This window comes from Lytechinus pictus, chromosome 11, assembly GCF_037042905.1.
Source record: "Lytechinus pictus isolate F3 Inbred chromosome 11, Lp3.0, whole genome shotgun sequence".
Classification (NCBI taxonomy): Eukaryota; Metazoa; Echinodermata; class Echinoidea; order Temnopleuroida; family Toxopneustidae; genus Lytechinus; species Lytechinus pictus.
Genome location: NC_087255.1, coordinates 27708633 through 27723416, shown reverse-complemented (window position 1 = coordinate 27723416; position 14784 = coordinate 27708633). Strand labels below are relative to the sequence as shown.

Here is a 14784-nt window from a genome sequence, read left to right as displayed (position 1 = left end):
TTGCTTGTCAAATTTTTTGGCGGACGGTTTTGCCCCCCCTGTGGAAAATCCTAGGTACGCCACTGCCTGTATACCTTGTAAAGATTAATAGTTTAATATTGTGGTTATTTATTTATTTCATTTGGACATACACTGGTGGCACTCACAATAATAATTGGCGCGTTCATAATCACAACATTATAAAAAACGATAAAAATAATATAACAAGCAATAAAAAAAACCCACAACCGCTTGCAAAAGTATGAAAACCGCCTGAAAATCCGTGAGTACAGCAGACGTTAGACAATATTGCATGCACAAAAATGTGCGCCCAATGTGGGGCTCGAACCCACGACCCTGAGATTAAGAGTCTCATGCTCTACCGACTGAGCTAACCGGGCTTATATGTACGAAGAAAAGATGTACCTCAGTCTGGTTAGGACTCTGTTGCGATAATGAAAGTTAAACGTTGTTAAAAAGTCCATAGAATTTTGACGCGAAGCGCCCTTCCCTCTAAACCCTATTTAGATATTCCCTTTCCCATGGCCTCATAAATCTTTATGCCACAAAAAGTGGTTCGTAAACTCCCACAAAAGTGCTGTGCAAATCCAACTATCGTTTCTATAATCGCGATATGGAAGAGACTAAAGGGGAAAAAAAGACAAAAAGATAATAAAAAATCTATCTATCATGGAAATCCAAGGCACATAGAAATTTCGAATATCGGCAATATTATTTAAAATAAAAATAAGAGAACATTCATTTTTATTTCTTTTCAAGGCATTTCTTTTACCACAGAAAGCTTAATTTTATATTTCCAATCTTTGGGCCCAGTATATTTTGGGTCATAAAGTAAACTAAAAGTTTAGTTGAATTGTATATATTCTACTAAAACATGAGTGAAAGTAAACGTGTTCTTTTGAAACTCACCTTTTCTAAGTTAATTGCAGTCTTCATTTTTTTTTATTCAATCAGCTTCTGTTTCATAAAAAAATACAGCAAGCCTGGTTGGTCAAGTGCGTATTCAACGTAGCGGATATACACGTTATAGGATAATGTGAATTATGTTTTTAATCTTTCTTTTGAAAAAACTATCGTCATTCGATGTCCACTATTCACTGGTACTGCGAATAAACAATAACAAACAAAGTCGGCGAAATGTACCCCCACGATGTTTAAAACTTGGCTCAAGAACAACTTTCAAACGTAACGTATAACGACGGCGCCAAAATTTTGACCTGAGTTCAACGTCTAGTCAATCATTTCCATCAATCAATAAAATCGATATTTCTACAGGGGGTGCAACTTTTGTTCCGGCCAGTTAACAGTCACGTTCCAACGCCTTTTCTATTCAACTTCTTTTATGAACTGTACCTGTTCACATTAAAGTTTCCCAACATCCTTGAACTTATCTCCCTTTCCCTGAACTGTTAGTATTGTTCTTCCATGTAGGTCTTTTATTATACCCCCGTCACACTTATTCGGAATCAGCAGGAATCGAGCAGAAGCTGGAAAGAAAAAATATTCAAAAAATCTAGAAATTTTTGGGAGGAACTTATGAATTCATCAAACTGGAGTTGAAATTCAGTAAATTGACCAGGTGTATCATCATACACTAGTCAAAATGAATCGCAATGGAGTCAGATTGATAATTCGTGCTACGTTCTTGGACATTCTAGGGGCATTCTAAATATTCTGACTACATTCTGAGTGCATTCGAAATATTTTTGTCATTTCTTTTGGCCGTCCCGAAGGTTTTGGTCATGTTCAAAACATTCGAGGGGTATTCTCGAACGATGTTGGAAGTAGATTTAAATGACCAATTGGTGGTCAAACAATAGTCCTTTCATTCAGGCCAATTCTGCTTGATTCGGAATAAGTGTGATGGGGGCTTTATTTTGATGGGGAGGCATGAATGGGTTGGGATCCGGCGTGGGTATTACGTAATGCGCCGGCCGGTATCTTTTGTTTGTAAACACAACCACGTTGTCGAGTTCCCGTGCATTATTTCATAGGCTCGAAGATGCCGTCTCACAATGGTTCGGTCGATGAACTTGATTAGATAAAGACCCTTATTTACTTGAAGAAAATAAACACAAGAGATAAAGCCTGAGGCTTATAGTGATTTTATTATTCTTTTATTTTGATAGTCAATAATGCAAGTCATGTACTGGTTATTGACCGTATAATTCTCAAAGATGTTCTGAGAATCAAGTCACATTCACAAAATAAAATGTTAATTTAAGCATTATTTAAATTGATTGGTATGCAAACATTTTGATATTACCATCCCATTAACTGCACAGCATAACAATATAATGCATTTGATTTTAACGTCGTTTTGATCGATTTCGTTTATTTGCTTCATGATAAAATTCATATGGCCATCATAACTCTAAAAAAGACTGAACTGATCACGTTTTCATCATGTCAGATAGTATTCTGAACATCATAACTTGATAGTCATTAGAGTATTTTAGTATCGAATTAGTTTCAGAAACTAGAAAATCATTGCAATGCTTCTCAAAGATTCAACGGGGTTGCCGTTATTTTTTTTTTCATTTTGCATCATGCCGGGGGGGGGGGGGGGCTGCAAGAGTGAGAGAGAGAGAGAAAAAAAATAAGAGAGGGACGGAAAGGGAGATAGGGCGACATAAGTAGAAAGGTTTGGGGTTTGCATGATTGTCATGAAATCATGGAAAATAAACATTATTTGCAAGTCATTCTTGGTGTACTAAGAGCCAAGACCTAGGAAAAAGAAGCATGTTGGACTTTGAACCCCGTGCATTAGAAATAGGTCTGAAGTCGAGAACTATTTACAAACACAGGTCGATTGGTTCTTCAAAGACTTTCATGAATGAACGTTTTTTTCCATTGTAGCGATATAGTACTAGTACTATACATTCCTGGAATGCCACGTTTCTTTGTTATGATTGTAGTTAAAAGTTCTACCGGCGAAAAGCCGGGTCTATATGCATGCTAGTACTGTTTCGATCCACCCCATGTAATGATTTGTCTGAAAATACTTGCTTTGTTTTATACAATTTCCATTTTCTGTATTATTTTAATAATATTTATTTCGTTCTTTTTTATATGCTTGCATGCTAACCTGTTAAATTAATTAATTAAACAAAAAATTAAAAGTAATTGGAAAAGCCAACAAATACAGGTTTAAAATCAATTTGATTGATGTGGATATTTCGTACATTATTTTTATTTACAATGAAAATGAATAAGGAATCGACATTTGAAAAACTTGTATTTTTTTAAAGAGATATATATATATAGGGCCTATACAGCCAGACGTAGTGTTCGTAAGTAAAATATAGGCCTATTGGCAGTAAAACATTAAACAACAAAATAAACCTACTTCACTTCATGAACTTTCTGTTCTATTTGGGAGTAAAATGTTTCGAAAATTAAAAAACTATGTTCATCTATTAAGCAATACGCTAACATTGTTGTTTGAATTTGAAATATTTTGCATGATCAGTTCACACTAGTATTGTCAGGCTTTATATTACCTGAAGATTGTGATGATAGTTGAACTGCGACTTCCTAAATTCATCCCATGTGCATTTTTAGCCATGGAGATACTACCGTGGTTTAGCCAGGCACAAAATCAATTACAAGGGCATTTCCTCAAAACCATCCTCGATTAATACAAAGCCTTGTTTTCCATGTAAAACATACCAAGAAGGAAACCGAAATAATGTTCGATTCCTCTAACTGATAACAACACTTCACTCTTGTACTTTATGAGAGGGTATAAGATTGTGGAAAATTACTGAGAGCTCATAACCACAAGAGCCTCGCGTTTAGCCTACAACATCCTATTCGCTCTATCAACCCACTTCCTTATTTACAAATATCAATTTAAGAAACTGGTATACAATTTTCAATGTTGTTTGAAAACGTACGCATACACAGGCATACAGCATAATTTAGCCTGTATGATTTATGGCAACAACAAGGCAGTGAAGAAAACAGTTATAATTATCATAATATATGCCTAACAATCATAGACATAAAACTACAATATGTCATCATAATAGTTATGCAGAGTTGAAGAAGAAAATATGGGACTTTCATATGTGTGTTACTATTTCTCATTTTGAAGTTGATATAGTGATACGAAGCAATCATGCAAATTAAAATAGTGCCTGTTCAGCCGCTAAATTACATGAGAAAAACTACTCCTATAGGCCGACCGTTATATTCGTTTTCTGTATTAAACAAATACGATATATAAGATATTTGTATCCACATTGTCAACAGCAAATCATCATTTCGATGAACATTACATATGAAACAACGTGTTGCTTTTATGATAATTATCTTCATGACTAATCGTTGGTTATCAACTTAGCATTCATAATATTCTTACCAGGAATTGCTGATCACGAGACAGAGCGGCGAAGAATTCTATTACGTTAGTGTTATTCTCGGTGCGGTCATTCATACTCCGAGGCCCCTCCCCAATCTCCTTATTTGGATGATCACGCGGACGGAGCGTGTGATTTTGACGAATCAGAAGACGCGCATCGCAGCTCATGAATATTCATCCACTACGTGAGCACATGTCTTGTGTTTACTAATACATGAGTTCGCCCGGGTATATAGTAACGGTTCTCACGGAAAATTTCCAGAAGCAATCGTGATTTCATCGGAGTAACATCATTTCTTTGCACATTTTACTCCGGATTCATACTTTTTTTGTTCCAGTTCCCATTACACAGCACTAACTGGATATTTTTTCATAATTTATTACTCGCCACATTATTATTCGTGCTGATATTGATATTGAAAACAAAGAAAACACTTTGGACTTGTTTTGATTTTTCATGTTTACATCTGTAATTTTGTTATTGTGATCCAATCGGACTTCATCAGCAGCAAGACATCATGTCTGAAAAGACTAAGTCAGAGAAAACGGCCTACTCCGAAGTGGTAAGTTGTATATTTGAGTAGATTCTCAAACTTTTGAATTTGTTTAATTTTTTTAATCTTATAATTCCTGTTTTTACATTTATCTTGCGGATTTTTGTTTTCTTATTATTCTACGTACCAATTTTTTTGTAGTCAAAGCCTCCCCCAAGACTGAAGAAGGTAATTCCTATTTAAGTTGAGCTTATTAAACAAATTTAAATCTTTTATACAAAGTATTGTAACAATTAAGATGAAATGTATTTTCATGATGTTTGTTGTTTTGTATAACTGCCGATATTAATTTGCCAAAGTGCTCTCTGATTAAGTCTGGCATGTCTAGAGCGACGATAGTCTACTAATATGCATATGATGCACGAAACTTGAAAACATGATTACTCCTGTATAATACACTGCTTTTAAGGCTAATCAATAGATATGTGTAATTTTCATAACACTGATTTTTAAATATCTGTTATTTTTCCTTTCTAGCCGCAGCAGCAAACTCTGACAATGAAATTAAGCGATGTTCCTGCTACTCCCCAGAAAGAGACGATCGAATCGGAAGATGCCGATGATCGTGGAAACTGGTCGAACCATCTAGATTTTCTTCTCTCCTGTATTGGATATGCAGTCGGACTGGGAAATGTCTGGCGATTTCCGTATCTTTGCTACTCCAACGGCGGAGGTGAGTTGATGGCATTTTCCTATTTTCATATTAAAAAAATAATCACATGTGGAGCTTTTGAGTTAAGACAATCGCTAAAGAGTTTTTTTTTGTTATGTGCAATGAATGGAAATGAATTAAGATATTTGGCACCTATCATTGCCTATAGGAATAGCGAAGCCAATTATTAATATTCTGAATTATCAGTAATGCTATTCTTAATCAATGTTTAGTCATAATACAATTTTTTCTGAGTATTTTGTCCAGGCATTATTGGTATTATTAGCAAATACAATAATGTTTATAAGGTGGTCATTAAAATCTATATGCTCCGAAAAAACGGAAATGGGTCGTATCTGATTTTCTAATTTAAATTTTGTGATAATAATACCGCTATGTTGTGAATCATAGAAATTGCTGAACAAAATAAGGAAGAATTTGACAAAGCTTTCTTCCAATCATTATACTGCCAGTTTGTCTAGACAGAAATATTGAACAAGGAAAGCTAGCGTGTAAAAGCCGGCTTATTACAAAACGCCGGTTGAAAGTCACAACAAAAACGCCGGGTGCCCATCCCTTTGGCTCCGCGCCAATTTCATTTACATATTCACCCGCCTTCTCTGAAAAACGTTTCCACTGTTAGCGCGGGTAGCACGTCAATGACACACCTTATTAATATTTAGTTTTTATGACGTCAATATGGCAATGAGCCAATGGATGCTCGTATTTCGGAGGCTCGTCCATTGTGATTAATATTCATGAGTAACCGTCATCAATGGGTATCTGAGTGTGGGAAAATTCCATGACGTTAGTCGCCCTGGCAGCCAATGAGCAAGCCAGAAAAGGCGGGCATGGACATTCCAGTACCTCTCACTCGTATAAGGAAATGAAATGTTTGAATCTGTGTTATACCATGGACCTATTAGGTCCATGGTTATACTATCTTTCTTTGAAAAAAATTAATTACCATAACGAGGAAGTACTTGTAGGTTGAAATTAATCGGAATATGATAGTTTGAGAAATAAATATTTCTTTCTTAGAATATTAGGAGAGATTCTTATTACTATTTGTATTTTCAATCTCAAATGCATTTATTTATATTTACTGGTTGGCTGGTGTTTATTCTAACGGCGTTTGCATTCTTAAAGAATATTTACACCTTTTTTGATTATATATATATTTTTTTCGATTATTCAATTTTTTTAATCTTCATTAAACAAAAATCAGTAGGCCTATAAATAGCACAAGTTTCAAAAACCAAAATAAGGTAAAACCAACACAAAATAAAACATACTGAGCCTAAGGAACAGAAATGAAGGTTATATGCTTTATTTGTCGGCCTACATTGCCTCATGAGGCGTCATCTATTATTCTACATCGAAAGATTTTTTATTTTTTTTATAATTGTAATTGATATAAAAATGAGAATTTTACATTAGGGAATGAGTTTTATTTGATTTGTCACATTAATAATAATAATAATACATTGTATTTATATAGCGCTTAATACATGGTGTTTCTCAGCGCTTTACAAAACGATTAAGTAGCATACATAAATAACATTGAACAGTATAACACACAAGAAAGGAAATGTACATTACGATTCCACCCCATTCTATTTTCATAAAATAAAGCGAAAACTGATGAGTCATTTTTCCCCAACAGTGTGAGTAATATTTGACTTTCGTTTTCATCTATTTCTCCAGGAGCATTTTTGATCCCTTACCTTGTAATGTTGTGCCTGGCCGGTGTTCCGCTCTTTTTCCTCGAGTTGGCTTTCGGACAATACTGCAGTAAAGGACCAATCAGAGCCTGGAATGCCGTCCCTCTTATGCGAGGTAAGTGAACATTGACCAATCAGCGAACGCGATTTACTGATTAGATTAGGTGCGGTTACCAGACCGCACCAAGTATTTTGGATGAGATTGCGGAATGTGGTTCTATTCATGAAATGAAACTTTTTATATAGTTGGTGGATGGTGGTGGTTGAGCAGTGGAGGCGAATGGGGGTGGGGGTATTTGACGACTATAGCCCGATTTGTAAAAAAAATCAATTTCAATAACAGTAGATATAATGCCATAGGTCCATGATAATTATGACCGATTGCATTATCTTCAAAGTACAGCCCTACTTGTAATTGGAGATGAAAGTACCCATCAGCCTTTATTTCTCTTTTTAAAACCGATAAGCTCGAACAACTATTTTATGTTGATGGCTAAAAATTTAAATCTTATTTCAAATAAAAAATTTAATATAAAACTCCCCTTTCTCTTGAATCTGTTCATCTAGGTGTCGGCTATGGCATGGTTGTGGTATCCGCAATCGTGGGCATCTACTACAATGTGATCATCACCTACTCGCTCTTCTACTTCTTCAAGTCTTTCGCGAGAGTCCTACCCTGGGAGGGGTGCCATCATAGTTGGAATACTCCTTTCTGTTCTCAACTCGTCCAGGAATGCATCGAGTCTGGCGGCATCGTCAACGAGAACAACACCTGCGTCGCCATCAGTAACCTGACAGTCGCCGAGCAGGAGACCTTCAACATTACCTATTCCGATGATGGAAACCTCACTGGTTATATCGACCCCCTCCAGGCGAGCCGCCAGAGCGCCTCTGCAGAATTTTACAAGTAAGATATCATGTCATCATAATTATCATTTTGTGTGATTTTTTTCATGAATTTATGTCACAAGTAATTGCTATTAATGAGGATGCATTTGTCTACTGAACACTTGCGACAAAAGTGGGACAAATTGGGACAATCAGTAGCAGGCGTCCTCTTTTTTCACAATATCGATCACACGCCCTATGCGGAAGCTGGATAATTAATATAAAAAAACCGAACATGAGTCAGCAACAGCTTATTGAGTAAAGAAGTAAGGGCTGGGCAAGTTATATCACAAGATGGCGCTAAACAATTTTTGTGTCCTATTTGCTTGAAATTTGCCTTTTGCTCACTTACTGATTTTCTCTCTCTTTTTTGGGGTTAAATCTTCAATGAATATTTAATGTCAACAATTTGAAGCCTAGAGAATTAAGATTCTCAACCGCTTCCTTGATATTCTAGATTATTAATTTATTTTACCATGCCATTGTTTGATACTAATGTTTTTAAAACTCTTCTTGTCCCTTTTAGGTATGGCATGTTGAACGAATCTGGTGACATCGGCGAGCCTGGTATGATCAGCTGGCAGTTGACTCTATGCCTTCTCTTCGCGTGGGCCCTCATGTTCCTCTGCTTGGTGAAAGGTGTCAAGTCCTCTGGCAAGGTTGTATACTTCACCGCTACCTTCCCATACGTGGTCCTCTTCATCCTTTTCATCAGGGGTATCACCCTGGAGGGTCAGATCGATGGTATCAAGTTCTTCATCACCCCGAAGTGGGAACTCCTCAAGAATGCCCAAGTGTGGAAGGATGCTGCCGTCCAGATCTTCTACTCCTTGAGCGCGTCCTGGGGAGGACTTATCACCCTCTCCTCCTACAACAAGTTCAAGAATAACTGCTTCCGTGATGCCATGATTGTCCCCATTGCCAACTGTGCCACCTCCATCTTTGCCGGTTTCGTCATCTTCTCGATCCTTGGTCACATGGCTCACGTCCTGAACAAACCCGTCGAGAGTGTTGTCGATGAACGTAAGTTAATCGGTCAATTATTGCCTTTGAACTGTTTCATCTACATTGTCTATAACCATTTAAATACGTAAACATACAAACATATTTTTATAAGATATTCCTAATTTTGATGCATGCTTTAATTTTTCTCTTCGGACCAATTATTTTTTTTATGATGAGTAATTACCGAATCGTTCATTCAAGTTATCAGTTTTCACTTTAGATTGGAAGAAATTATGTTTTCACAATAAATAATAGCTCAGCAAACCCAACTCTAATGGTTTCTTCTTTCATGTTTTCCATTACAGAATTCGGTCTTGCCTTCATTGCCTACCCCGAGGCTGTAACCCTCCTGCCAATCTCTCCTCTCTGGGCCATTCTTTTCTTCTTCATGCTCATCACTCTCGGTATGGACAGCCAGTTCTGTATCATCGAGACCGTCACCACCGCCATCCTTGACGAGTTCCCATCCCTCCGTAAGAGAAAGCACCTTATCGTCTTCGTCTACTGCTTCCTCGGGTTCATCTTCGGTCTCAGTTGTGTCACCCAGGCCGGTGGATACTGGGTTATCCTCATGGACAAGTACGCTGCTGACTTCGCCCTTCTCATCTTTGGTCTCTGCGAGTGCATCGGAATCGGCTGGATCTACGGAGCAAGGAGGTTCATGAACGACATCAGGACCATGCTCGGTGACAAGATCGTTGACCACCCACTCTTCAACTTCTGGCCTCTGACCTGGTGCTGTATCACTCCTGGTGTTCTTCTCTTTGTTCTTGGTTTCAACTGGGCAACCTGGACCTTCCCTACTGCTGGCGAATACGAGTACCCTGCCTGGGCCCATGTTATCGGATGGCTTATGATTTGTTCATCTATTATCTGCATCCCAGCTGTTTGGGCCATCGAGTTCGTCCGTGCTGATGGAGGATTTGTTGATGTAAGTACCATACTTAAGCCATTGTTGATTTAAAAGAAAAATAGTCCTGTGGTGCATAAATACTCTAAATTAATGTTACCAATGCAACTTAACAAAATCTTAAATCTAATCATTGGAATTACTATACCTGAAAAAAAAATCAGATCACCTGAATTTGAAAGTTGTATACTGACGATATAGACAGTCCAACTTTGAGTCTAAAACTAATGATTTGTATTCTTTCTTTTTTCTTTTGGTTCCAGAGGATAAAATACATGGTAACTCCTCGACCAGAGTGGGGACCTCTTCACCTTGCCGACAGGCGTGAGGCCATCGAGATCCACAGGCAGAATGGTACCACAATGGGGGGCGTTCTAGACCCTAGCCTACCTGAGAAGAATGAGAAGGACTTAGAAGGCGGTGTAGCCATTCCCCTTCATCAAAGCGGAGTCGTACCCATGCAGACCATCGATGTCAATGCCTTGCATCTAAACGGTGCTGTTAGTGGACCCGGAAGCACGGTATAAGCATCCTCGTGCCTTAGATGTTGACTGTATGTTGCCATGGCTGCGGGCTTTGCGCCGATGATGCAGTCCATAATAGTTAGGGGATGAAGGGGCGGTAAGATGCTTCAGCCTGTTGAGACACTTCATCGATCAAGAACCTATTGCCAAATGGTTAAATAACCATTCTTGAAGTCGACATGCAAGACTGCACAGGCTTCCTGAAGAAGCATCATGGATTAGAAATTCCAGCAAATCCGTCCTCGTGAAAATGTCTAAAGGTTATCTGGATGCCATTAGCGTCTGACATCTGACGTACTCCTGGATTACAGGGTTACAGTATTTAGAAGAATAAGACATTGTCCTTCCAAGGCATCCAGTCAGTAGAATCTATCCTTTTCATGTAAGAATGCTACACCTATTGCCATCTCCTGAACATGAACTAGTCTCCGTGGTACACAAAAACTTTTGCGGAGAAGATGCTATTTTCGTTGTTAGTGAAAATGTATTGAAATATGTACTGATGCTTGTTTTTAAGTACCATCTTAGTCATCATGAATGGCAAGCCCACAACTCATGAAAAATGCCCTTTTATAAACGTAAAACGTTACTTAAAAGTGGCTTGTTATAATGAACAAAAAAGATAAGGGAATCAAATTTCTTTTGATATAATTAATTTGTAATATGCACTCTGATTGCTCTCAAAATCGTCAAATAATTGTTTTTGAAAGGACGCAACTGCTCAATGAAATGTTGCGAAATGACCTCATCCCACATTCATTAAACTCCTAGCTGACATTATCTATTATTATGGGAAGGTTGATATTGTAAGAATGAAACATATTACGTGGAATATATTGTTATGTTACAGTATGTGTTGTGCAATATTCCATTATCAGGTAGACTCATCAAACGTGCTATGAATGTAACTATATCTATTCATTACGTAACTACTTACCAAAAATCTAATCAGTGATATTACTTTGTAATTATGCTAAGGAATATGGTAATCAATGTCATTCTATTTATTTTGGGTCACCCGAAATCATTCTGTAACTTGAAGCCTTCCAAAAAACTCCTCCCTATTCGACTGCATTATTTATGACTGTACATAATTATTGAACAACCATTCGAATACACTTAGCAATACCTTGTACATAATGTATAGTCCATGTAAATATTTAAAGTTATTTTATCTTCCAACAAGCACAAGGCCGTGTACATTTCAAGTTTTATATTTGCTTGTATAATTGTTTTGTACTTTTGGTTTCTTTGTGGTGCAGAGCGGGTGAATCGGTGATGTGTTCGCGTTAAACATCATATAATTTATACAAGGTCTTACCAAAATATGTTTTTCAGGTGATGTGTGCTCAGTATGTTTTAAATCTTAAAATGAAATCCATACGATTGTATTTAGTCATCCATTCAACGTGAAATCTAATGTTGGATGCATTCCTAATTGAAATACTTTGTTTTTTTTTTAAATTTATGCATTACGAGTATTGGCTAATTAGAATAACAATTAGAATAATAACACGACCACAACATCAGAATATTCTAGTAGCGTGACTTGATCTCATCAAGATTTAAAACAAAACAAAGGGGGGGGGGGCATATCCTACTCAGAAGAAATATATAGACTTAATCATCTATCTCTTAATTGTTGAATTGAATGTTGCAGTATATTATCACTTTTCTAATTAATCATAAATCCATATAGGTGTCGATAAATTGTTTCAATAACCATAAAAACAGTACAATCAAAACCTATTACGTTTTCACCACAATAGCACAGCAGTGTTAGTGGTGTCTGTGTGTGTACGTATGGTGTGAAATTATTTAACAACTACTTGCCTTTAATCCAAGACTATGAATACTTTTGAAAAAAGCAATGAAGTGTATATACTGCTTTTTTGCAGCTGTTATATAAATGTTGATATGTATATTGCATAAATAATATTTATTTACTTTTTGAAATAAACAACTGAGTCATAACTTAATGCATATGTTATTTGTTTGAGGGTGTAATGCATTATGGGTATGTTTTTATGCACGTAAGCAAGTGTGTGAACCCTTCATTTAGCATAATTATTCGTGGTGCCTGATGATGAGGTTACGAATTGTGTAAGTTTCTTTAGATCATTCCATGTACTATAACCGGCATTTCTATTTATATGCCAAAATGGGAAGCATGAATTGCGATTTTGTCAGGAGATGAAAATTGGAAGAAAAAAAATCATTGTTGGGGGGGGGGGGAGGTGGAGCTTGAACACATTTTCGGTTTTTATAATATAACGGCGATTTTTAAATTGGGAATTAATTATTATAATTGAAAAGTAAGTGAGCTAGGAGTTGAGAGGATAGAGCGTAAATAGTTTGAGCATCTCGGTTATGATAAACAGTAATTCTTTTCTTGGAAATAAACGAATTAACAATTTTCATGTTACTTCAACGCTTTGTTCTAAGACACATTTTATGTCTGCACAAAGTGCCAAACTTAACAAAATTTTGTATCACTGTTTCATGTGCGGTGCAGGGTAATTTTGTGTCGGGGGGGGGGGGAGACGACCCAGAGGGGACGTAACTTTGTTCATACTTGAATCACAAAATTATGTCTGCACAAAGTACCAAACTTAGCAAAATTTTGTATCACTGTCTCCCCGCTCTTGTATGAAATAATTCTGGAATATTTCCACGAATGAATAGTGTATGTTTGTGCGTAACTTTGCAGAATGCACGAGCTGGATTAAAATGTTGAAATCAAAATCAATGAAGTTTCATTTGTATTTATTACTGTGTGTATCATTCTGTGGACTGTGTTTGAGGCTCAATTTATACAATTAGTGTGAGTGAATTTTAAGCGAGCATACAGGAATAATTGTCATGATTTCATGGGCGGTGCAGGGGTATTTTGTGGGGGGGGGGCGAGACGACCTAGAGGAGACGTAATTTTGTTCATACTTGAATCACAAAATCTACAGGGGTAATAATGATAAAATAGCACGACCCAGATTTTTCTTTTAGACTCTTATTTCAACCCTCGGTGCTTTTGTCACCTCTTCTTTCTGGAAAAACATTGGTGTCGATTACCCCTCACTCGCCTTACACCCCGTAACACAACCCCTTGATAATTTTATACAGTGGCTCAATGTACCAAAACGTTTGAGTGGCATAATAGATATGGCATATCGGGCAAAAAACTCTAATTTTGTTTTAGATATTGACATAATATTGAAAAATAATATCACATTTCATCATTTTTTTTTTTTTTTTTTGGGGGGGGGGGACATGGCCCCCAAGCCCCCTCCTATCTGTACGCCAGTGATTATAAGTATTATAATCTTGCCTGAATTAGATGGAGAACGTCAAGATAGTAATAGAAGTTACTGTGAAAAAGGTTAAGGGCCTAAGTTGTGAAAAGTGGGATATGTCACGCAGTAAACAAATCTTGTTACGAATTCAGATTCAAACTTGATATGAAACTCCGCAATGGGGGGGGGGGGGGGGGAGGTAGAGGGATTGAACATAGTAATGGAGAGAGAAAGAGACAAAAAACGACATCATAGCTCAGATAGAAACAATCGAGTGAAGTCAGATGAAATAAAAAACTTGACATAGGGGTTTCGTGCGACTACTCTCATGTTTGACACAGGCCTATACAATATTATTAAAGGAGAAGTTAACTCTGACCCCCCAAATATATTGTAAAAATAGCAGAAAAAGACAATATTGATGAAAGATTAAAAAAGTCATTAAAATCTTATATTCTCTTTTGTGACGTCATATGCGAGCAGTTTTCACATAATATCGTGAAGTAAAAAAATCAATGAAATGCCATTTTCTGCAAAAATTGAAAATGGTTTCTATTGTACCTTTAGTATATCAAGATACAAATTATTTCACAGTCACTCCTGAAAAGAAAACCTATTTAGTCATCATGAACCATTTAACATTGACTTTATGCATAATTATGTTACATAACAGCTGTCAGTATATTATGTCACAAATAAAAAAAATCTTATAACATTCTTAATCTTAGATGGATAAGATTTTCCTCAAAGTTTCACCAATATCTTATCATTTTTCTGGTATTTTTGCAACAAACTTTTCTTCAGGGTTAACATCCCCTTTAATGAAAAGGAATCCAACAGTTTTCAATAGAGGGAGACATTTTCGGTTTCA

General features: G+C 36.7%; 1 protein-coding gene and 1 non-coding gene across 2 annotated transcripts; one reads left to right on the top strand and one right to left on the bottom strand.

The window, feature by feature from the left end:
* Positions 1 to 307: 307 nt before the first annotated feature.
* On the bottom strand, positions 308 to 380 carry TRNAK-CUU (transfer RNA lysine (anticodon CUU)). Its single transcript has one exon. It is a non-coding gene; the product is annotated as a tRNA-Lys (tRNA).
* A 4202-nt stretch (positions 381 to 4582) lies between these two features.
* Positions 4583 to 13372, top strand: LOC129271107 (sodium- and chloride-dependent glycine transporter 1-like). The gene is made up of 7 exons (XM_054908467.2): positions 4583 to 4929; positions 5398 to 5593; positions 7280 to 7411; positions 7864 to 8203; positions 8711 to 9207; positions 9495 to 10120; positions 10363 to 13372. Exons 1-7 carry the CDS (start codon positions 4885 to 4887, stop codon positions 10624 to 10626), a joined length of 2100 nt encoding a protein of 699 aa, XP_054764442.2. The 5' UTR covers positions 4583 to 4884; the 3' UTR covers positions 10627 to 13372.
* Positions 13373 to 14784: the final 1412 nt, after the last annotated feature.

What these genes read in the sequence shown, in the direction of transcription:
- LOC129271107 (XM_054908467.2), top strand. Translation starts at nt 4,885, where the DNA reads ATGTCTGAAAAGACTAAGTCAGAGAAAACGGCCTACTCCGAAGTG. An exon ending in GCCTCTGCAGAATTTTACAA is followed by an intron (nt 8,204 to 8,710) that starts GTAAGATATCAT and finishes TGTCCCTTTTAG; the next exon opens with GTATGGCATGTTGAACGAAT. An exon ending in CTGATGGAGGATTTGTTGAT is followed by an intron (nt 10,121 to 10,362) that starts GTAAGTACCATA and finishes TTTTGGTTCCAG; the next exon opens with AGGATAAAATACATGGTAAC.